General features: G+C 33.9%; 4 protein-coding genes across 13 annotated transcripts; 1 reads left to right on the top strand and 3 right to left on the bottom strand.

Moving 5' to 3' along the window:
- Positions 1-783: 783 nt before the first annotated feature.
- On the bottom strand, positions 784-2,217 carry LOC140867582 (leucine-rich repeat extensin-like protein 4). The gene has a single exon (XM_073272646.1). It carries the CDS (start codon positions 2,080-2,082, stop codon positions 880-882), a length of 1,203 nt encoding a protein of 400 aa, XP_073128747.1. The 5' UTR covers positions 2,083-2,217; the 3' UTR covers positions 784-879.
- A 262-nt stretch (positions 2,218-2,479) lies between these two features.
- On the bottom strand, positions 2,480-5,281 carry LOC140866222 (ADP,ATP carrier protein 1, mitochondrial-like). 8 transcript variants are annotated; one of them, XM_073271151.1, is made up of 5 exons: positions 5,181-5,281; positions 4,572-4,626; positions 3,610-4,083; positions 3,141-3,494; positions 2,480-3,044 (listed from the first exon to the last, which is right to left on the bottom strand). In XM_073271151.1, exons 3-5 carry the CDS (start codon positions 4,075-4,077, stop codon positions 2,751-2,753), a joined length of 1,116 nt encoding a protein of 371 aa, XP_073127252.1. In that variant the 5' UTR covers positions 4,078-4,083; positions 4,572-4,626; positions 5,181-5,281; the 3' UTR covers positions 2,480-2,750. The 8 variants fall into 8 exon arrangements, with proteins under 8 accessions (XP_073127252.1, XP_073127253.1, XP_073127250.1 ...); XM_073271152.1 differs by lacking the exons at positions 4,572-4,626; positions 5,181-5,281 and adding exons at positions 4,800-4,862; positions 4,943-5,156; XM_073271149.1 differs by having other exon boundaries at positions 3,610-4,626.
- A 5,066-nt stretch (positions 5,282-10,347) lies between these two features.
- On the bottom strand, positions 10,348-11,349 carry LOC140860418 (uncharacterized). The gene has a single exon (XM_073263434.1). It carries the CDS (start codon positions 11,347-11,349, stop codon positions 10,348-10,350), a length of 1,002 nt encoding a protein of 333 aa, XP_073119535.1.
- Positions 11,350-18,775: 7,426 nt separating this feature from the next.
- Positions 18,776-21,725, top strand: LOC140865964 (uncharacterized). Of its 3 annotated transcripts, none has more exons than XM_073270815.1 (2): positions 18,776-19,352; positions 21,410-21,534. In XM_073270815.1, the coding sequence occupies exons 1-2, from the start codon at positions 18,943-18,945 to the stop codon at positions 21,414-21,416; spliced, it is 417 nt and encodes a 138-aa protein (XP_073126916.1). In that variant the 5' UTR covers positions 18,776-18,942; the 3' UTR covers positions 21,417-21,534. The 3 variants fall into 3 exon arrangements, with proteins under 3 accessions (XP_073126916.1, XP_073126917.1, XP_073126914.1); XM_073270816.1 differs by having other exon boundaries at positions 21,406-21,528; XM_073270813.1 differs by having other exon boundaries at positions 18,786-19,352; positions 21,422-21,725.
- The last annotated feature ends 1,729 nt before the right edge of the window (positions 21,726-23,454 follow it).

Below are 23,454 nucleotides of genomic sequence, written 5' to 3'. Positions count from 1 at the left end.
CGAAACAATATATATACAATATATATATTTATATGTGTCAGAATTTCTGCTATGGTGGCAGAAAGTCTGACGAATCCGGGACAGTAAGTCCCGGATTGCAATATTTTGATCAACTTTTTAAAAATGTTGTATTTGTATATGTATTTTTAACTTTTATATTATTTTAATAAAAAGCCCCATATGTTCGTGTGAATGATGAAAATATCGCGCATATTAATAATTAGAAAAAAGTGAGAGTATCTTAAATATATGATATATATATATATATATATATATATATATATATATATATATTTCAATATTTTTTATTTTTTTTCTAGGAATATAGTCCAATAATTGTAAGCAATACAATACGCCCCCCTATCATTTAAAGGAAATTCCTTAAACTGCCTGTCTCAATATTTCTGGATTATATTTTCAATTTTTTTCCAAAAAAAATTAATAATAAACTTGGGTAAATCCCGGAACTAAAGTATGCAAAGTAAAGTAGTTTTTAAAACAACTTATAAAAAGCACTTTTCAATTTTTTCTTTAATAAAATTTTAAAAATTTGTGACTAAGTACGGTAGCAATCCCTATTGGACACACCAATTGGACAATTTTTTTCAGTCGGATGACACATGCACGTGAGCAAGAAACCATACAATTAAGTATTAGGTAATTCCAACCAACCAATGAAAAAGGTCATCAAATACTTGCAATATAATTAAACACAGAATATTACATTAAGATAAGGTAATATATATACAAGTAGATACATATATATATGAGCATGTTCCAAACTTCCAGAAAAAAAAAAAAAAAGAAAAGAAAAAAAAAATCACAGAGCATTATACAAGTGATATTCCAATGGTAACATGCATGCAGGTGATGGTTTAATCAAGGTGGAGGAGTTGAAGATACCGCGGCATAACTATAACTACTAGCAGAGCCGCCACAGCCATTCTGAGAGCAGTTAACGGGCTTATTCAGAACTACATCACATTCCTTCTTGCTCCTCTGCAATGGCCTTTTCGGCAGACAGTTTCGACGATCATCGAACGAGAACCCTTTTCTTGTTAAGTTCGAACATGTTCCCTCTTCTTCACACACAAAGTTGTACGAGAATGTAAGATTTGTCAAACTAGGCAAGACACATATTCCCTCAGGTAGAGCTCCACTTAGCTTGTTGTGGGCTAAGTTTAGAATCTCCAGTTTCGATAAACCAGCAATGTCATATGGTATTGAACCAACTAATTGATTGAAGCTCACGTCAAGAACTCTTAGCTTGTAAAGATATCCCACCTCATTCGGTATGCAACCTGTTAAGCTCGTGTTGCTCAGCAATAGTTCTTCCAGAGTGTTGGCGAATTTGGCTATGCCTGGTGGGATGCAGCCTGTGAATTTGTTGTTAGCAAAAACTATGACAGAAGCAAGAGTTGTGCCTATATTTTGTGGGATCAAAGAAGTGAATCTATTGTTGTTGATAAATATGGCATCCAGGTTTATGTTCAAGAGTTGAGGTGGCACCTGGCCTTCAAACTCGTTGTAACGAATATCCAGGTATTTTAGAGTAGGTAGAGATAGGACGACAGAAGGGAAAGGTCCTACGAATCTGTTGTTACTGAGGTCTAGTTCAAAGAGTAAGGTGAGGTTCGATAAAGATTGTGGGATGATTCCACAGAACCGGTTGCTGTTTAAATGGATCAAGGCTAGGTCGGTGAGAAGGCCGAGTTCTTCAGGTAGGTAGCCGGCTATGTCAGCATGGTTAAGGTCGATTCCAGCAACGGTTTGGGTGGTGGTGTTGGGAAATGGTGCACAGTAGACACCAGTGTAGTTGCATACTGAGGGTCCATTCCAGTTGGAGGTGAAGTTTAAGGGATCTGAGTAAATAACTTGTTTCCAAGCTTGAAGGGCGATGTAGGCTTTTTGAAGCCTGCGGTTTGTTGTGGAGTTTTTGGGAATATGGTGGTCGTGGTGGTGATTTGTGGTGGCGATATGACCGATCTTGGCGGCTCTGTAGTTGAAAGATGGGTGAATTAGCAGCAAGGGGAGTAGGACATGGAATAGGAAGAGGGATGGAAAGTAGGAGGCCATGTGCATGGAAATTCAAGAAAATTGTTATTGTTTAGCAAGATTTTCCTTCCTCGTATGGTCTTCTATGTGCTATATATGCATGCTGAGGTTTATTCATCTACCTTTTTCAGTAGCATCAAGTTGAAACATCAACAAAACCAATTGTCACGTAAATGGCTCGAAAATTTAGTTGGGAGATACCTTCATTTATACATGAAATTCGAGAGATTTTCATTCGGTGAATTGTTTGGCTGCCCTCTTGCTTGTTACAACTACCAATAATAGGGACATTTTACCATTAGTAATGGCAACCAATATGATTATGTTTTTACCATTTTCTCGACATTTGATTGTGCTGCTGACCATTTTGAACTGATAAGTACTGCTTCAGCTGAATTCATCAGTTTTGCATGAGTACGCTGCTGAATTTGATTGAGTTGAAAAAAAGAAAAAGAAATTGACATAAATTTCATTTCTAATATGTAACTTTCTTATCTAATTCAAGTGGAAACAGAAAAAGACAGCTCCTCCACCAGAGAAAGCAACTCGATCACTCGTGATCTTCGACGTTACAAAGTACTTAAAATTTTCTACGGTATTTCCAAAGGGCAGGGATTTGGTGGTTGCATCAGGAAATTTGCTATGATCAAAATTTTGTTATTTACTCCACATATAGTATGTAGAGAGTATTACTTTTATTTTGTCCCTATCACCACTGATATAGTCCCAAAAGGTTTCTTTTCCAGTTTGTCATGCCCTGTCCTGACTAAATACACCGGAACCATACAAAGAAGGCATGCTCCAAACCCCTTGTAAAGTGAATGAATCCCCTCATTCTTGATGATTTGAACAAATGCTTCGACTGAATTCTTGTACTTTGATGCCTCTCCACAAGTCATCATCATTCGTCTTTGCACCGTTTCACAAGGGTAAGAAGCCAATATGCCGAGTAGCCCAATCAGCAGAGCTGCCGCCTCTGCCGGAAATTTCTGCCATTGGTTGAAAATACATAACTCGTTACCAGTTATGTCAAGAAAGCCTTTTCATCATAAGAAGAGAGATTGTGGACCATATGATTCGCTCACCTTGGATGGATTAGACTTGGTGGGTGAGCCACCATTTACCAACATGTGACTGTGGCCAATTATGAGGCCTAGGTAACCAATGAAGAATCCACGGTAAATACCAACTAAACCATCAGATTTGAAGGTCTTTCTGTAGACATCGAATAAGCCATTGAACTGCCTTCCACCTCCATTTTCGACACACTTGATATCGCAAACTAGACGTGTGTGAGCATAGTTTAGCGGGTAGAGACACGAATAAAAACATGTGTGAGCAACCATGGTCTTTAAACTTGTTTCATAACCACCAACTCTGTCTTTCGTCAAGCCAACACAAATTCGACGAACGACATAACTAGATATAACATTGAGGGCCTGGCTAGAACACACAGATTCAAGAAAGTGTGAAAATTGTGTAAACACATCAGAACAGAGAACCACAAAACAAAACAAGTAAAGAATCATGTTTCGTTTTAGGATTAAAATTGACCTGTTCAGGGAAGATTCTGATAAGACTAACTGAGTTGCCTCTCCAGAGAGAGAAAACACCCTCATTCTTGACAAGTCTAACAAAGCAATCCGAAATCCCACCGTATGGCCTAGATAGTCTACCGCATTTGATCAACTCTTGCTGATTCTGAAGCAAAAACTTCACCCTTTCAAATGGAGCTTTAGCAGTGAAGCTCACTGCCGAAACAAGCCCTCTCATGAAAAATGTTGCCATTCCAATGCCAACAAGGATATCATCCTCTATCGGATACTTTCTACGAGCAAGGGGAGAAGACTCATGAAAGCTGCCTACAAATGATGATAAAACAGGATTCCAAGAGCCTCCATTGTCGAATATTCCTTCAATTGAGTTTCTCAAACCATCATTTCTTGTGCTCACGTAGGAATACAAACCACTAAAAACAAAATGCCCCCCATGAGTCTGTTGAACTGCAGCACTATTCTCCATTTTCTCCTGCAAACGCAGCGATGGGATCAAACTTTGTCTCGAAATTAAACTTATCATGAAATTTGAAAGTTTCTTTAGTTCGAGGAAACCAATAAGCAATATATTCAGAACAACAATAAAATCATAATTTCACCTAAAACAATTTACTGCTTCATAACAAATAACCAACAAATACATTCAACATAAAATATACATGCATTCTGAATATAATAAAGCCATAAATAAGTTCTGCATCATGCAGTTTGTGCATTCATGCAGATTCTCCACCTAAAGTTCGTTAACCCATTTAATCTGAATGACCAATGGGCAGTCTACGCGAATGCATCCTTTTTTTGCACAAGTACTTTACACCATTTCCAATAATGTTACATAAATTGGGATTCATTTCCTCAAGAATTTACAGTGAACAAATACAACAATTGATAAGTCGACACATGTTCTGCTGTTGTAACAAATTAACTTAACAAAATAACCAATTGAATAATTTCTTATACCAATCATCCACTGGATCCCAAGCTCAGACTTTATGGCTTAATAAGTGAGCTGATCCTAAGAAACCAATAAAGAAGAAAAACATATGTAAATGACAAGATAACATATAAACATTAGACCAATAGTAAGCACGTAAGCAACATATACGCAAAAATAACGAATTCAGAATTTCACCGAAAATATACACCAAGAAAACTATTTCAAAACTTAAAACTTCGTGACTTTAGTACCAGCTAACCCAACAACCCAACAGTTCCAATAAACACATACGTTGATTCTTGCCAAGATAACAGCTGCATTTCAAATACATTGAACATGATACCAGCAATCTGAATATAACAAACCCAAAACTTCTATTTCAAGTAATTCGTACGTTGATATTGATTCTTGATCAAAAGTACGCTAACCCATTTCGATTTAATAACCATTAACCAATCGGCAGTCTGAAACCTGCTCCTCTTCACGTGAATGCAGCCTTTTTTTGGCAGAAATACTCAACACTTTGCGTCTACAAACTAAATAATTAGAATAACTATATGCATTCACTCGATCAAAATATTTCAGACGACTTTGAAAATAATATATAAAATGATTTCATATGACTGACTCACCTGAAGCACCACACAAATTCTCCCGGAATTCAAAGAAAATAATTTTTTTTAAAAAAATAAATAAATAAACGTCAATCTGAGAAAGAGAAAAATAATAATGGGGTGTGCACTGTGCACTGTGCAGAGTGAATTATTGAGAAAAATGGCCGATAGTAGCAAAAGGTAGACATAATATTGGGCCTTTAATGGACATAGAATAATGGGCCTTTCTACTTCTTGGTCCAAAAAACTTTAATATCCTAAAACTGTCTTTTTTTATATAAAAATAATTAAGAGTAACACTTTTGTGAGACGGTCTCATCGTGAGACGAATCAACTCTATCCATATTTATAATAATAAATAATACTTTTGGCATAAAATGTAATATTTTTTAATAGATAACTCATATAAAAGACTCGTCTAAAAAAACGACTCTTGAGACCGTCTCATAAAAGTTTTTGCTTAAGTCCGTAAATCTCTTGTGAGACGGTCTCAACGATATTTATCTGTGAGATGGTCTCACGGATCTTTATCTATGAGACGGGTTAACCCTACTCATATTTGCAATAATAAGTAATATTTTTTATATAAAAAATAATATTTTTTCATATCCAAATAGGACACTCGCTTCACAAAATTAACCTGTGAGACCGTCTCCTAAGAGTTTTTGCCTAAGCGTTATAAATGGTACTTATTTTTGTTTAAGTTGAGAAAAATATTTGTTACGATCGATTTTGAATTCAGTATCTCGTTTCAAAATTGAGAATTTGAGATAAAATGTGTTATATCTTATAGGTATGGGTGCAAACGAGCTGAGCTACTCGTGAGTAGCTCGGTCAAAACTCGAGCTCGGGCTTTCAATGTATGTGCTCGAGTAGCTCGCGAGCTACTCGATCATATATATATATATATATATATATATATATATATATATATATATATATATATAATATTTTATTTATTTATTTATTTTTCGAGCTCGAGCTCGAGTAACTCGAACTATAATCGAGCTCGAGCTCGAGTACGAAATTAATTACTCGATCGAGCTCGAACTCGAGTTTGAGTAGTCAAATATGAGTCGAGCTCAAGTAGTATGATACTCGGCTCGACTCGACTCGACTCGACTCGATTGCACCCCTAATTATAGGTCATATCTCGATTCTCGATTTAACATATTTTTAGATTACTTCGTGTTAAAAACAGAACAGCTACGAATATATCTATATAATAAACCGTACACATAGACAGATCTAAAGCTGGGATATTGTAGCCCAGCCAAACTTCTATAAATTTGTATTAACTACGTAAGTTTATTCATTTAACCCATTCTATAAAGTCACCCATTTAAAACCAAGCTCAACCCTTTAACATGTCATGATTTCATACCGTTTTTTTAAATAAGATTTCATGCAGTTTAAGGGAAGGAAAAGTGGATTTATATTGAATATCAATATTTTTTTATGGGACAAAGCCCATTGATCATCATGTTGACGATACAATTTTTTAAACTAGGTATTATATAGTAAATTTTGATGTGTTATTCATTAGGTTGTTCATGTGGCATGGATTTTTGGATTTAAATATATAGTAATGTGGTGAAGTCTTAAAAACCAAAAGTATTCGTAGTTCACACTGTATCTTTCATATAATTTATTATAAATAATAAAAATAATATATTATAATTATTATAAATGTTTGTATGAAGATAATTTGTTTCATGATAAAAATAAATAAATAAAATCTTTTGATTCATCTTGTTTTAACGTTACATGTTTTTATCGTCATTATTAAGCGAGTTTTTTCGACAATAAGCATGTGAAGACCTTCACGACAATGGAGAATGACTTTCTTTACGATTGACTATGCTCATTATTCAACTTTATTAAGCGAGTTTTTTATCGTCCCTGATTGTCCATATTGTATTATTTATTTATTACTTAAAAACTAAAATACCTAAACTATATTATATTTTTTAGGTAAACATAATATTATATCAAACCAATTAACCAAGTTATGGCAGATTACATTGAAAATTTCACAAGGCGAAAGAACTAGTCGATCTTCTAGACCAGACAAAGAACCGACTCTTCTAATTAACAAATAAACAACATGATTAGCTGATTTTCTAACAAAAATATAAGAACAAGATTGGATTTTCAGAGCAAGGATCTTACAATATTCGATAATTAAACTGACATCTATCTAAAATAACAAGTTTTTAGTATATTAAAAAAAATTGAAGTGAAACTAAGGACCCAAAGTGGAGACAGCCACAGCTAATATGAGCTATCTCGAAATGCCCCACTGTTGAGTGTGTTGATGGATGAAATTTGAATACATCGCCTTCGCCTAAATGAATGGACCTTTTCATAAGGCTCTTCTTTTAATTTCTCGGGCCTTCTTGCTGTCGTTCGGAAGCTCATTCTCAGTTAGGTATTTGTGTATGTCATACCTCCAATCCCCTTCCAGTACATCCGCTATTATGTCATCTAAACTTTCAAGTTGAGATATCATTTCTTTTTCCTTCAATCCGGGCTCAGATGGTTCCCCTACGGAACTTGCGAGATGGGCCAAGTGATCGGCCTTTGTATTTTCAGTCCTCGGGATCAATTCCATAATGAGTTCGGTAAAATCTTCCTTGGCTTTGTCCAATGCTTGAGCATATTTTATCATTTTTTCGTTCTTGGTTTCAAACTTCCCCTTACTCTATTGTATGGCCAATTGTGAATCTGAATAAAGGGTAGCTTGGGATATACCGAGATTCCGAGCAGCCTTTAGTCCGAGCAAGAGTGCTTTATATTCCGCTTCATTATTAGATGCTCGGAAATCCAACCTTATTGATATGTTGGTTTCCTCACCCCAAGGTGATACTATCACAATCCCGACCCCGCTTCCTGTTTGACAAGATGATCCATCTACAAATATCTTTCAATGGTCTTCTTGTTCTAACTGGACAGTCTCTGCTAAAAAATCAGCTAGGGCTTGAGCTTTGATAGCAGTTCGGGGCTCAAACTTTATATCATACTCACTTAACTCTGTAATCTACTTGATCAATCTTCCCGATGCATCTGGGTTGGCCGCAATTTTTCCCAAGGCGTTGTTGGTAAGAACAGTGATCGGATGAGAGAGGAAATAAGGCCTTAGCTTTCTGACTGTAATTACGAGGGCCATAGCTAACTTTTCTTGTGTCATGTAGTTAAGCTCTGCTCCTTTCAAGGCATGACTGACAAAATAGACAGGTAGATGATTCACCCCCTCCTTCCTGACTAGGACCGAGCTAGCAGCTCGGGGTGTGACAGCTAGATACACAAAGAGTTCTTCTCCCTGTACTGGTTTGTTCAACACCGGTAGCTCTTTTAGATATGTTTTCAACTATTGAAAAGATTTTTCGCTTTGTTCATCCCACTCAAAGTTTTTAGTTTTTCTGAGTGCTTTGAAGAAAATAAAGCTTTTGTCCGCCGATCTTGAAATGAACCACGCCATTGCGGCAATCCTTCCTGACAGCCGTTGGACTTCCTGAATGTTCTTGGGTGACTCCATAGAGATAATGGCCTGAATTTTTTCCGGGTTAGCTTCAATTCCTCTCCAGGTGACCATGTACCCCAAAAATTCCCCGGTTTGAACCCCAAATGTACACTTGCTCGGATTTAACTTTAGTCGATAATCACGCAATGTCTGAAATGTTTGAGTCAGGTCGGCGATGAATTGTTTAGCTGTTCGGGTCTTGACCAAAATGTCATCCACATACACTTCAATATTTTTGCCTATCTGTTGTTTGAACACTTTGTCCATTAATCTTTGATAAGTGGCCCCAGTATTCTTGAGCCCAAAGGGCATAACTACATAGCAATAAGTCCCCGTGGAAGTGACAAAACTCATTTTATTTTGATCTTCCTTGGCTAAGGGGATTTGATGATACCCCTGATAAGCGTCCAGGAAGCACAACAACTCGTGCCCGGATGTAGAATCTACCAGCTGGTCTATTCGGGGCAAGGGATAGCAATCCTTTGGACATGCTTTGTTGAGATCACGAAAATCCACGCACATGCGCCACTTGCCTGAGGACTTGGGTACCAGTACTACATTTGATAACCAGGTCGGGAAATATACTTCTTGAATGTGTCCGGCTTTCAAAAGTTCATCAATTTGTCCTTGAATCTCAGCATCTTTTTCAGGCCCGAAGTGCCTTTTCTTTTGAATAATGGGGCGATAGTCCCGTATAACATTTAGCCTATGCTTCATTCTTCTCTCCGTACTCCCAAGAGATCAGATACGGACCATGCGAAGGCGTCTTTGTTCTCCATTAGACATTGTATTAATTGCTCTTTAAGAGAGACTTCTAGCGTCCGAGCCACCTTGACCGACCCGATCGGAGGGCAAATCAAAAATTCTTCGCACTCTTCTTTGGCAGTAAGAGGGGTATCTTCTTTCAACAAATTTACTTGTTCCCGACCTACAGGCCCGGGTCGGTCATCGGGATTAATTTTTGACTTCTTTTTGTTCTATCCGTACCTCTTCTACGTAGCACTTTCGAGAAATCTTCTGATCTCCTTGAACCTCGCCCACTTCATTACCCACAAGAAATTTGATCTTTTGATATAGTGCTGAAGCCACGGCCATGAACGTAGTCATGGCTGGTCTTCCCAAGATAACGTTGTATGCTGATGGTGCGTCCACGATAATAAAGCTGACAATCTGTGTTTTACTAGTACGGTCCTTGCCCAAAGTGAGGGGCAAATTGATCAATCCAGTAGGTCGGATGGCATGACCTGTGAACCCGAACAAGGACGTCACCACTGGTTCTACTTTATATTCTCCCAAATCCATCTGATTTATTGTCTCTTGGAATAGTACATTGACCCAGCTCCCGAAATCCACAAAAATCCGGGCCACATCGTAATTGGCGACTTGAGCTCGAATAACCAGTGCATCATTATGAGTAGTATCTGACAAGCCTTTAAGATCACCCGGGCCAAAGGAAAGGATCGGGCCTGTCCTAACCACCTGGTCGGTTATCTTCATGTTGCTCAATTTTCGACTGCTTGTCTTCCTTGCCCTATTTGAATATCCATCAGTCGGTCCCCCAGATATCATGTTGATGACACCTTTTGTAGGAGGGGGTGGTCCTTGGTTATTCCCAGGTTGATTTTGATTCGGACGCTGGAAATTTCCTTGTGGCGGCCCAGGTCAGGGTCTTGATGCATAATGATCGGGGCCTTCGTGACTCCTCTTATTCGAGGGGTATCCTCTTTTTTGTCGTGCCAACCTATCCTTCATACCTGGCTCCTGTTGAATTATTCTCTCAATCTCTTGCTCCAGCTGACGACAATCATTAGTATTGTGTCCATACTCATTGTGAAAGTCACAATACTTATCAGATTTTGGCCTGCGGGGCCCCTGCTCACTCAATGAAGGTCTCTGTAGAAGTCTCTTTTCTTCACATATTCGCATGGCCTGAGTTTTACCCATCCTTAAAGGGGTGAAGGACGTGAATTGTCCTAAGAGTTTGGGTCGGGGCGATAGCCCCATCTTCCGTGATGTGTTATGGATCCTGGTGCTCTTCGGGCTGGGTGGTCTGTCCATCCCACTATTTAACAGGGAAACTTGTATCTCCTCTAAATTCACATATTTTTCGGCCCAAGCAAGCAGTTCATCGTATGTAGACGGCGGTTTTTTGATCAAGGATTTAAGAAAATCCCCTGTAGTAAGTCCTTGGGTAAAGGCACTGATGAGCAGATCAGTAGTAGCAGTAGGTACTTCAAGAGCCAGAGCACTAAATCGACGAATATATACTCGCAAATCCTCTTGACCTTGCTGTTTGATAGCGAAAAGACTGAGAGTAGTGGTGGGATGCTTTTTGCTACTAGAAAAATGGTGTAGGAAAGCCTTGCTGAAATCCTTGAACTCCTTGATATCCCCTGGACGTAATAGGTTGAACCATTGTTGAGCTGGTCCTATCAAAGTATTGAGGAAGACCCGGCACTTGATAGGGTCGGAATATTTATGCAACAACGCAGCATTCTCAAAATGAGACAGGTGCTCTTTCGGATCCCCTTTTCCATCATATTCCCCAACGTGCGGGAATTTAAAGTTTTTGGGGAGTTCGGACTCCAGTATCTCAGCGGAAAAGGGAATATTCCGGACTGGTGTGGCTAGATATCCGGACTGCTTCTTCTTCAAAAGCTCCATCTCTTCTTTCAATTTCTTGATCTCCTTTAATTACGCGTTCTGATCTGGTGGTAGGGGGAGGGAGATTGGCCGCCCTTGCAGCCATAGCCTTTTCAACAGCGGCCGCAATTAGTTGCTCCATATGTGCATCTACTCCATTCGTGCCAACCATCTTAACTCTGTTTTTTCAATTTTCCACAGACGGCGCCAATTGATGATGTCTATTTTTTATCTTCGGGTTCGGTCTGGTAGAGCGAATCTCCAAATTCTCCACAAAGCGGGTCGGGTCGGGTTTCACGTGCACTGCACAGACAAAAGCTGAGTTAGGGGGCGCCGAAGGTGTTTCGGCGTGACCCCTCTGTATGCCTAAGTCAGTGCTCGAAAGTGAAAGAGCTTGACAAAAAGTAAGAACAAGAGAATATGCGTGCGTGAGTGTGTGAACAAGAAGTGAATAGAAGAGATGAATGAATAAACCATGAACCATACCTGTATTTATAGGGGCTGGAGGGGTAAGTTACCTTGATGAGGTAGAATATGTGTTAGAGTATGACTCTACTCGGGTAGGAGCCCTGACCAAGTAGGACTCTAACATCAATTTAAAGATAATATCAAATCTTGGATTCATAAGATATTGTTCTTATCTGTTGATGATCTTCATGTGCCTGAGAGTAATGGAAGGTTCCAGATATTGGGCCCTTCCTGGGCTCGGGTCGGGCTCCAACCATACCAGTTAGGGCTCAAGCCCATGAATTCATGATTATGATCTTATTCCTTAACAGGGCCATTTCAGACTGGGTTTTTCATAAAATAAACTAGATGGACCTCAAAGTATATTTCCAAAAATATGGATTATTGGGCTCGGGTCGGGTTAGACCCATATATTTTTTAGGGACATCAAACCCGTAAATCATAATAATCAAAATTTTCAAATTTATCTGACCGCGACGTTTTGTTTAAATTTTACATAACCACACATTATCTTGATCGGTTCAATTTAGTTACAACCCGTAACAATCAAAATTTTCAAATTTCTCTTACCACTGACTTTCGTTTAAATTTTACATAACCACACATTATCTAAATTTACAAGCTGGAAAATTCTCACGTTCTTTACACATGCATTCTCTAAATTAGCTAGCTTTGCCCTGGCCAGGCTTTATTGATGGTCCCTTCCGGCTATATTGAGAATTTTCCAGCTTGTAAATTTAGAGAATGTATAAAGAACGCGATTTAAATATTATTTGTTATTTTTCAATTTATTTTTTATTTGTATTTTTAAGATATTTATTTGTCAGTATAATTTCTAAAACGATGAACTAAATACATCAAAGAAGATAAAATGTTGTGTGTGTTTTTTTCATATTTTAAATTTTTTTTTAAAAAAAAATTATCATTTGATATTTTTGTTATTAGTCCATAAAACAAAAACAAAGTGTAGCACTTATAACAAAATTTGAAGTGCAATTAACACAATTCCTAAACTAGCTAGTTATTTTCGAAAGGATAACCACGACACATTTGCTAATATTTTACCTTGTTCGTGCAAATTATTTTGCGTTGCTCTCTAATTTTTTTTCAAAAAAATAACATTATAATTTATAATAATAATAAAAAAAAAAATTTGACACTTATCTTCGACTTGACTTGACTTATGAAAAACAATAATTTTTTATGACAAAATTATTGTTTTGAATTACAAATATAGATCGGTTCAAATCGTTTTACGCCCATAAAAATAAAAAAAAAAATAAAAAATTCTCCTGTGATGATGAGACTTATTTGATGATGAGACTTCTCTCCTGTGGGAAAAAAATATTCTCCTATTTTACTTTAACCTTTTTATCGTTAAAAGTGAGAACAAAAACTTATCGCATGCTACTCGAGATGGGCCAAAAATGGGTATGTTCTTTTACCTTGGTTAATTTGCCCCATGTTAAATCAAATCAAACAATAAATTAAACTTGGTCCATCCCGATTCGTTGGTTGACACGTAATCATCGTCCTGGCTGGCTCGTACAAACTTGAAGGCGTAGGGTACAAGCAAAAAAGTCGATTGGCTTCATTGGCAAAAGAGGGCTATATACATTATACGCATACATACGTCTGTTGCACGCGATGCATACATATATATAAATTTTTTATGTTAATTAATTTTCATGTTATTTTTAGAATTCACATGATGAATTAATATTCAAAAATTTTAAGAGTGATAACTATCTAATCTAAAAATTTTAAAAAACAAACAAATATAGTGAATGTCATTTTGTTAAATAAGATAAAATCTAATGGCTAAAAAAATGTGATCGTATAAAATGACTAATGTCTAATAATTTTGGTTTTTTTGGTAATTAAGTTATGATATAATTATAATTTAATCTTAAATTTTATCAATTAATTGAAAGTTGGTTAATTAAAAAGTCTCTATTATAATAATACAATGACATCTATATATTTATTTATTTTTTTCCCACCACTTTAATGGGGATGTACTCTCCCCTTCGAAAGGACACAAATTAAAGTTTCTTGTGGGCATGTGAAATAAATAGTGTAGACCATGTTTCGTCCTTTGATTGATTCAAATTAGACTAAAGTTTTTGTCTTTATTTTTCTTGTTAGAAATAAAATAAGTAAATAACCAATGAAGGGCTCTCAAATCTTGAGAATTGGCCACATAAATCACAACTGAAAATATATTATCGTTTGAGATAAGCAAGTCTCGAGTCCATGCTCAAATTCCGTTGGTTGTGCAGGTAGTTTCATTACATTGTTATATCGTGTAATTGTAATATTAATAAAATATTGTACTTATACTCTAAAAAAAAGAAAATATATTATCGTTACACTCGATATTTTTTGTATAAAATAATATGAGGTTTCCCATATATTTTGACTATGTAGGGGGCCACTCCTTCTTCGAATTCCCCGCACGTGAAATATGTAACTTTGGTCTCACTTTTCTTGATATTGAGCTTTTCTTTTTGGTAACTTTATTTTGTGCGCGAATTCACGATGCCGCGTTGTTTGAGAAATTTTGAGATGACACTGAAATATAGTATAGTATTAATAATATACATTTTATAAATATATATGTTATAGCAAAAAGTAAAAACCTTGTGTGGTAATGTTTCATTGATCAATTATATGATATGCATCATTTACTCATAAAAAAATATAATTTTTTATTACTAGGTTCACAAATATAGATATGTGATACTGTCTTACGGAAAACTTACTCATATTACGTATATGGGTGTGAATTTTTTTATGCGAATACGAAAACAAAAAAACTTTTAATTTCATCTAATAATAATAATAATATAAAGAAATGAGCTTAATATTTTTAAAAAAATCGAGTATAAGAAGAAGTATTGTAATTCATTTATAAATGTACTTGGCAGTTGGCTCCCACCGAACTAGAGAACTAATATTTAATCGAAATATACTTCTTTTTTTTTTTGAAGTTGATCGAACTATACTTTTTAAAAAATCAACATTCATTATCAACTCATATGTATTGTTTTAATGATGATAGAACTCGCGATCACTATTTTTATGTGTGTACTTGATAAGTCTTCGTAGAATGGTCTGCAAAGTAAAAAAAAAAAAAAAAAGTTAGTCAAGTAACATTCATTAGATAAACTTTATATGATAGACTTGTCAAGAAAGTGTATAATTCCAGCCAATTCGAGTAACAAACATTCTAACATTTCAAAAATTTAATCTTAGATTAGTTATATATATATATATATATATATATATATATATATATAGATACATTGTTTTAACCGTCACTAACGAAATTCATGTATCATACGGTGCAGTGCAGGTACCCAATACCCTGCTCACTTTTGTTCTCAGTCATTTAATTTTATTTTATTCATATGTGATCTTTTATGAAAATCATAGTCTTCTTCGAAATTGGTTTATGTTTTTCAAACAATAATTCTTATTATTTGATCCGTACGGTATAACCAAATTCAAGAGATATCAATAATTAATTTATAATAATGTATTAATGATTTAATTCCGCTAAGTAAATGAGTGAAATCAAATGAAATGCCATCCATATTTTATTAATTGGGAAATTATAATTTTTGCCATGGAACTTGCACGTTTTTCCCCATGTTTGTTGGTTAATTCTGCATGATATCTTAGTCCACTATTTTGTATAAATTCAAAAACAAAAGTCCACTATTTTGTACATAATTCAATTAAATTTTTTTTTTCTCGGAATATTGACATGACATGAGACATATCATCGATGTTCAACATCTTGACATGACATGAGACATATCATCGATGTTCAACATCACGTTAATAATTTTTTTATGGCACATCATTATTCACATCAACAATCTGATTAAAAAGGTCTAAAACTGAAAACAAATGCAAACTCATGGGTAGGGCTGATCAAAATTTTTCAAAAACCGCCCGAACCGACCGCACTATATCGCACCGCGCCGCACCGTTGTATCTCATTTTTTTTTAAAATAACCGCGGTTAAGGGGAAAAAAAAAAAAAGAAAACGCCCCGCCCCCACGATGCAGTTATAATATTTAGCCAAAATCGCACGCTCCGCACCGCCATATACAATTTTATTTAGCTAGGGTTGTATTTAATAACGAACATTATATACACAATAAATTCTCTACTTTTGCCACCTCCACTATCTCAACTCTCCTTCATTTTTTTCCCTCTTTCTCTCTTGCTATTTTGTCGTTTGATTGTTATTTTCTATAGTTTTATTTTGTTTATTATAGTTTTCATTCATTATTTTAAATAATTTGAATAGTTCTATTTTTTGCATTTTATCTATCATCCAAAAAAAACCGCGAACCGACTGCCATCGTTTAAAACCGCCCAAAGCTGCGAAACCAATTTTACATGCAAGACCGTAATTTAAAAAAATAAAGTATAACCGAACCGCAAGCATGACAATTCGGTTTGAATTTTTTTGAAAAAACCTCAAAATCGCACCTTGATCACCCGTACTCGTGGGTTAGACGATATGATTGAGAATGACATGATCAAAAATATAAAATTACATGATAAAAATGAAAGAACATAGTTATAAGTCGAAAAATGTATTTTCCCCCGTATAAATATGATCAACAAAAAATTGAAGACCAATATATTAATATGTTATCAAATCTTTAAAAATATATGTGAGCTAACCAAGGAAATTAAGAACGAAGGAAATCGTATCATTCGATCATGTTTAACGGTGATAAGTGAACTAATATGAGAAAAATAAAGTTTTGAACTTATAGGATAATTAATCGAGAATATAGTCAAAATGGTATTGTACGTTTGCTCATTTTGTTTTTTTGGTCTTATAAGTATTCAATTTTTGCTTTTGATCCTATTAATTAAATTATAGTTTGGTTTTTAGTTTTTTTTTCATGCAGTGTTGACGTGACATCATATGTTACAACTAAAATGCTTAATTACGTGATACTGAGAAATAATGATATGTCGGTTGTCACATCAGCACTCAAAAGAAAAAAAAGACTAAAAACAAAACATAACTCAACTTACAGGATCAAAACCCAAAATTTAATACTTACAAAACCAAAATACAAAATAAACAAACTTACATAACTATTTTCGCTATTATCCCTAATTAATCAAATCAAAACATTTACCTACTACGACAACACAAGACATCATCAACATTTTATTACTTTTATTGTAATTTGAGAAGCTAATTTCTAGGGATTAAATATATTGATTATAAGAGTTTGGAGAAGCTCGTACGTAGAAAATACTTATTTGTATTTTAGCTAGGTAAAAGTGTTTTAAGGTGTTTATAAAGTTTTGTTTATGGTTCAATCTATATTATGGATCGACTCATCTATCAGATAAACATCTCTTATTTTAATTCAAGCACATAGTCATAATATAAAAATAGAGTTATTTGCATGAAACATCCCTGTGAAATATTGAAAATGCACACTTCTCTCCTGTGAAATTTTAATAGGTAACCTTTTAAAAAATTAGCACACTCGCTCCATCAGATGAGTGATTGTTGCGCACGCGCCCTTCATGCGACTGGGCAAATATTTTGATATTTTTTTTTGCACCAAATACCCCTGTGAAATATTAAAAATGCTTTTTTGACCCCTGTTAAAATAATTTTTAAATCTATTCAACACATAATACACAATTTTTAATAAAATCCAATTATAAATATTTAGCAAACATTTTTTGTTTTATTAATTTTATTTTTTATTTTAAATGTATTATCATTAATTAATTATTTTCTAAAAAATATTATTACTTTATAATATTATCATTATTTTATTAAACTCACTTCATATTTCCAACTTTTCCATTAAACATGCATTCATAAACAAGTATTTAAATAATTTCAAGTACCAAAATATTGAACTAAACCGATAAGTTCAAACATATTGCTTTTTAATATAGGACTATATATTATTGAACCAAAATTAAAATTTTTCAAGAATATGCATTGCACAATTTGTAATAAATAATAAAAAAAATAACATGCTTATATAATTCTAATTTCAAAAAGTAACATTCATGAACTTATCATTTGGTTCAATATTTTGGTATTTTTAGATATTTAAATCCTTATTTATGAATCATGTTTAATGTAGAAATTGAAAACACGAAATGATTTGATAAAAATAATGATAACGAGATAAAGTAATATTTTTTTTAAAAATAAATTAATTATAAATTATAAATAAAAAATAAAAAATAAAAAATAAAAATAAATAAAATTAAAAATGTTTGAAAAATATTTTATAATTAGATCTTAATAAATATTGTGTATTATTATTTAATGCAAATTCTGCAATGCATTTTAAAAAATTTAGATTTTGGTTCAAAAATCTATAATCCTAAATTAAAAAGTGATATGCATGAAATTATCATTTTGATTTAATATTTTGGTACTTTTTAAATCATTAAAAAAATAAGATTTTTTGGAAAATAATTATATAATTATAATAAATTTAAAATTAAAAATAATATTAATAAACAAAAAGTGTTTGCTAAATATTATATAATTAGATTTTAATAAAAATTGTGTATTATGAGTTGAATAAATTTAAAAATTATTTTCACAGGGATCAAATATGCATTTTTAATATTTCACATGGGTATTTGGTGCAAAAAAAATTCAAAATCTTTGCCCTGTCGCATGAGGGACGCGTGCGCAACAATCACTCATCTGATGGGGCGATTGCTAATTTTTTAAAAGGTTAGGGTTGAAGATGCCTATTAAAATTTTACAGAGGAGAATTGTACATTTTCAATATTTCACAGGGGTGTTTGGTACAAATAAGTCTATAAAAATATAATAATTCAATAAGCATATGAGCAACACGATTTAAGTAGTTTCCTCACATACATTTGATGAATAATAATAGACCGAGTTTCCATTTTATATATGTTCTAGCCGTTAAACCAGCTCCGTTGGATGAATGTGATCCCTCTATATACAATACATACAAAAAAAGTGATTGGGTTGTGGTCCTCACACATCCCATTCTCCCCATTTTCAACTTTTTTACTCTCAAAAAATTCTCATCACCCCACCACCACACCAACCAAACATTTTTCATCGATCAAACTCGATCAGTAATGGAAGCCACTAGTATTAATAACAGGATTCGCGCAATTGACCTTCTCAAGCAGCATACGAACATGGACGGCCACGTTGCTCGTGAATCGGAAGACGATGAGCGGAATATTGGCGGTGGTGGGATCGATGAGGATAAGAGGAAAAGGGCGGCGGAGGCGGCGGCTTTGGGGGGTGGCGGCGCCTCCAGCAAGAGAGGGTCGATTGTAATTGGTGGTGGTGGTGGTGGTGGTGGTGGTGGTGGTGGTGGTGGTGGGAGTTCGATGAAGATGTGCCAGGCGGAGAATTGCTCCGTGGATTTGAGAGATGCCAAGGCTTATCACCGGCGGCACAAGGTCTGCGAACACCACGCCAAGGCGCAGGTGGTGGTGGTGGCCGGAATCCGGCAGCGGTTTTGCCAGCAATGCAGCAGGTTTGTCATACTGAAAACTCTGTTTTATTGTCAAAGTGATTTTAAAATATTATTATACTTTTTTATTTTTATATATTGTTATTTTATTGTATATAGTTTGGTGTGGACTTTGTTTTGGGTTTGGGATAATAGTATTTTAATCTATCTTCGGATACAATGTTTCAGATTATTTTATTCAGTTTCCAGTCTCGTTTTGATCAAGTTGTTGACTGGTGCAGTTCGAGGGTCTCTATTTGTATATATTTTTTAAGTTATTATTATTATTTTTATAATTCTAGCTTTTTTAATTAGTAATCCGTGTTTGCTCGGATAATTCCATATATTATAAAGTCTTGGCCTTTCGTTTTTATAATTGACCAAACTCCAATAACAAGTCTAAACGCGCCATATTAATTTGTTGAGCTTTTTCTTTTTTTCGTCTCGTATTTGTAAATGTTTAAAGCATTTTTAAACACCCCTTGAGTTTCTTGCAATTTAGAACTTATAATAAGCAAATGTATAAACCTAAAATTATGCAATAGGCTGAAAACTTTTCCCTGATAGTGGCCCTTGGATCCGGATCTCAGAAACAAGAACTGGGATCGGGTCTGGACATATGACCGTAAACCGGCCCTATATTAAATAAATTATTGATATTTTATGATGTATTCGTTGTAGAAATTTACTGAAATTTTTTAAATGATAAACTTTTATGTAGTCGTTTAGACTATAGACATTAATAGAATCTCAAACATCTAAAAATTTTCAAAAAATGATTTGTTTTAAATAGATTTTATAGACATTTATAAACTTTTTCTGGAACTCTAGGAATTTTATACTTCATGAATGTGATTTTAAAATTTATTTCTTTTAATTATGTGTCAATAACTTCTATTTATATTTTTTTAATATTTATATTCTTAAAATAAATAATTTTTACTTATCCGTTTCTTTACAAAAATCGTTAAACCATTAAATTAATTGCAATCAAGCAATTAATATAACTCTATAAAATTTGAATATATTTAATTTTATACAACTATCCACATATATACATTAATACATACATAATATATATTAAAGTGAATAAATTCACTATCGTAAATTTTTATTTAACAAAAATTATATAAAATAACTACAACATCAAATTTTATATAATAAATAGTGAATTATTCATCAAAAATAATTATTGTAACTTTCAATTTATGATCAATAAAATATTATAATTTTTGTTGTGTAGTATTATAAATTTTTATAATAAAATTTAATAAATATGATTTAAATCTCGTGAGGTTTTGTAAATAGAATTCAAAAAATAAAATGAAAGATAATAATTTTTACTTTTTTAAAATTTTCAATAGAAAAATATGTTTGTATAGAGATTATTTTAATATAATTAGTATGTATGAGACTGATGTTTGTATATATAGAGACTATTTTTAATATAAATGAAAAAAAATGTGTATGAGTTTGAGACACTTTTCAATTAAATGTTCATCTAAATATTTATATTGAACTAAAGACAATTATTGATATTCTATTGTTGTACCTCAAACATTAATTTTTGTACTAAATAGAATTCAATGAATTTTTTAAAAGTTTATTGACAATTTGATATTTTGATTACCTCTAAACTTTTGTAAAGTTTTTAAAAGTCATGTTTAAATATCACATGACTTTTTAAATTCTACAAGTGTTTATCTTGAATACCACTAAACTTTAATGATGAAATATATACAATTTTAAATTAATACTTCTAAATTTTAAACTCTACAAAACTCACTTAAAATTCTATAACCAATACACTGTTATGTTCTATTTTATTATTATATATATTACCAAGTGATCATTAGTTTGACCAAGAAGGCGACTGGCCTGGTTAGGTTCACGTGACAGTTCCATGAAAAATTACCTCAACGAAGGTACATTTGTATTATTTCAAATTTATCGATCTAAATATTAAACATTAAGATAAAAAAAATTTATTTTAAAAAAATAACGAATCTAGCTAGTTAGGTAAGTAGATATAGTCACAAGTGCATGCACTTTTAATATATGAATTAATTGATTATAGGTAGGTTGTAGTGCAGATTTCATGAGCTGTCGGAGTTCGATGATTCAAAAAGAAGTTGCAGAAGGCGCTTGGCGGGTCACAACGAAAGGAGGCGTCGAAACCCGCCCGACCATCCGATCGAACAACAGTGGCCACACTATTGATAATGACGGCAGTGCTCCGGCGGCAGCTCCCTCTCTTCTGTCATCCTCATGATCGCCATTATTAATATTATATATTCCAAGTATCCTAGCTACTACCACGTTAATTCCGTTGTTATAATTAACTAATATTAGAGGCCATTCTATATATATTTTTCCTAAAAATTAAAATATTTTCAATTATGATCATCTTTTGTTTTTAAATAATCCGATTCCGGTTAGCACTTAGCTAGCTGGCTAGCCGCGACTTGATTCATCGTCGTATTTATGCTCGACAAGAACTGTATGCGTATGGTAGTCTTCCTCTCGGAGCCGAGGCCTTTCCTCCTGTAACTGATTTAATATAATTGGATCATCCCAGTGACTATATTATATATTAAGTATTTGGTTATTAGTAAACTAATATATGCGCGTGTGTGTGCGCGGGCACACGAAGAAATAATTAATTTTACTTCTTGTGTTATTACTCGAGTAATCTTGCATCATGTGATCGATTCATTTATCATGATTTTGAAAGTTATTTTGATACTTAGGGGGAAAAAAAAAGAATGACAATGAATCGGGCGTAGCTAGTATTTTATGTTTAGGCTATTAGTGGGCTGAATTTTATGTTAATAAAAATTTATGGATGGAAAGTCAATGGTCAAGATATATATATATATATATAATTTCAAAATTTTAGTCTCCTAATATATTTATCCTTATTAATGTATGTCTTCTCTAAATTTAAATATAGTATATTATATTTATGTCTTTTCTCTAAATTTAAATATATACTATATTATATTATCTTTTAATAATAACAAATTATTTTTGGAAAAAAATTGAGTGAACTTTTGATTGAGTTAATAAATGTTTTTTTTATGAAAAAATTTGTAAATTTATTGATTAAAATCATTAATTAAAAGCGTGGTTAACTAAGACGAAAATTCATCATTCTAGACAACTTACTAACGGGAGAAAGAAGCAAAACAACATATTTTATGAGATACCACATTAACCGATTTGTACACCTGAATAAAATTTGAGACCACATGTTCTTGCATAATTTGATGAGATATGTGGCACACACTCAAATATTCCTAATATTTTTCTTTTTGGTTGTGTCTGCTTGTATTGTCAGAAAAAAAACTGTTATAATCTGAACATTCCTGAAATTTTTCTCATATAGGAAATGAACACCTTCTCGAATGGCCAAAAGTTCATTATGAACAACGTAACATATATTGGTTGGTTGATTTGTTTACCCAACACCAACAACAGACAACCTTGATTATCTCAAAATACTCCCCTGCACTATAATAATTCAATCGCTCATTAACACATACATCTGAAATAACCCAATTATTACTTTAAGATAATTAACTGTTAAATATGATTAGGAGCTATTAATTTAATTAAATCAATTGCATAGTCAAGTACAGAACAAGATTTCAGGTTTCGGACCACCAAAGGGTTCGGAAGGTCCGAAGGTAGTTCGAAAGCACCGAACTAACCCAAGATAAGATCGGATGAAGAGGAAGAGTTTGGAATATCCAAACTAGGATCGGAAGGTCCGATCAGTGTTAGGCCATGTAGAGTGTGAGGTGTCAATTGTGCACAGACACGTGAGAGTTCGGCAGGTCCGAACTAAAAATCGGGGGATCCGAACTGGGACGTCCAATTAAATGTTAAGAGGTTTTAAACACGTCAATACATGCTTGAGATCGGAAGGTCCGAAGAAGGGGATCGGAGCTTCCGAAGTGCATAGATCGGAAAGGGGCATTCATGCAAGATCGGAACATCCGATCGTTGTCTATAAATAGGCCATCCGAGAGTCATTTTCTTGCTCATTTCCATCTCTCCCATCTCCTATTTAGTGTATTCTCGAGTGTCCTAGCTATCCACTTGAGGGCTGGTGTGGGGACCC

The sequence above is a fragment of the Henckelia pumila genome, chromosome 4, assembly GCF_033568475.1.
Source record: "Henckelia pumila isolate YLH828 chromosome 4, ASM3356847v2, whole genome shotgun sequence".
NCBI classification, from domain to species: domain Eukaryota; kingdom Viridiplantae; phylum Streptophyta; class Magnoliopsida; order Lamiales; family Gesneriaceae; genus Henckelia; species Henckelia pumila.
The sequence above is the reverse complement of the archived record's forward strand: the minus strand, read 5'-3'. Positions and strand labels throughout refer to the sequence as shown.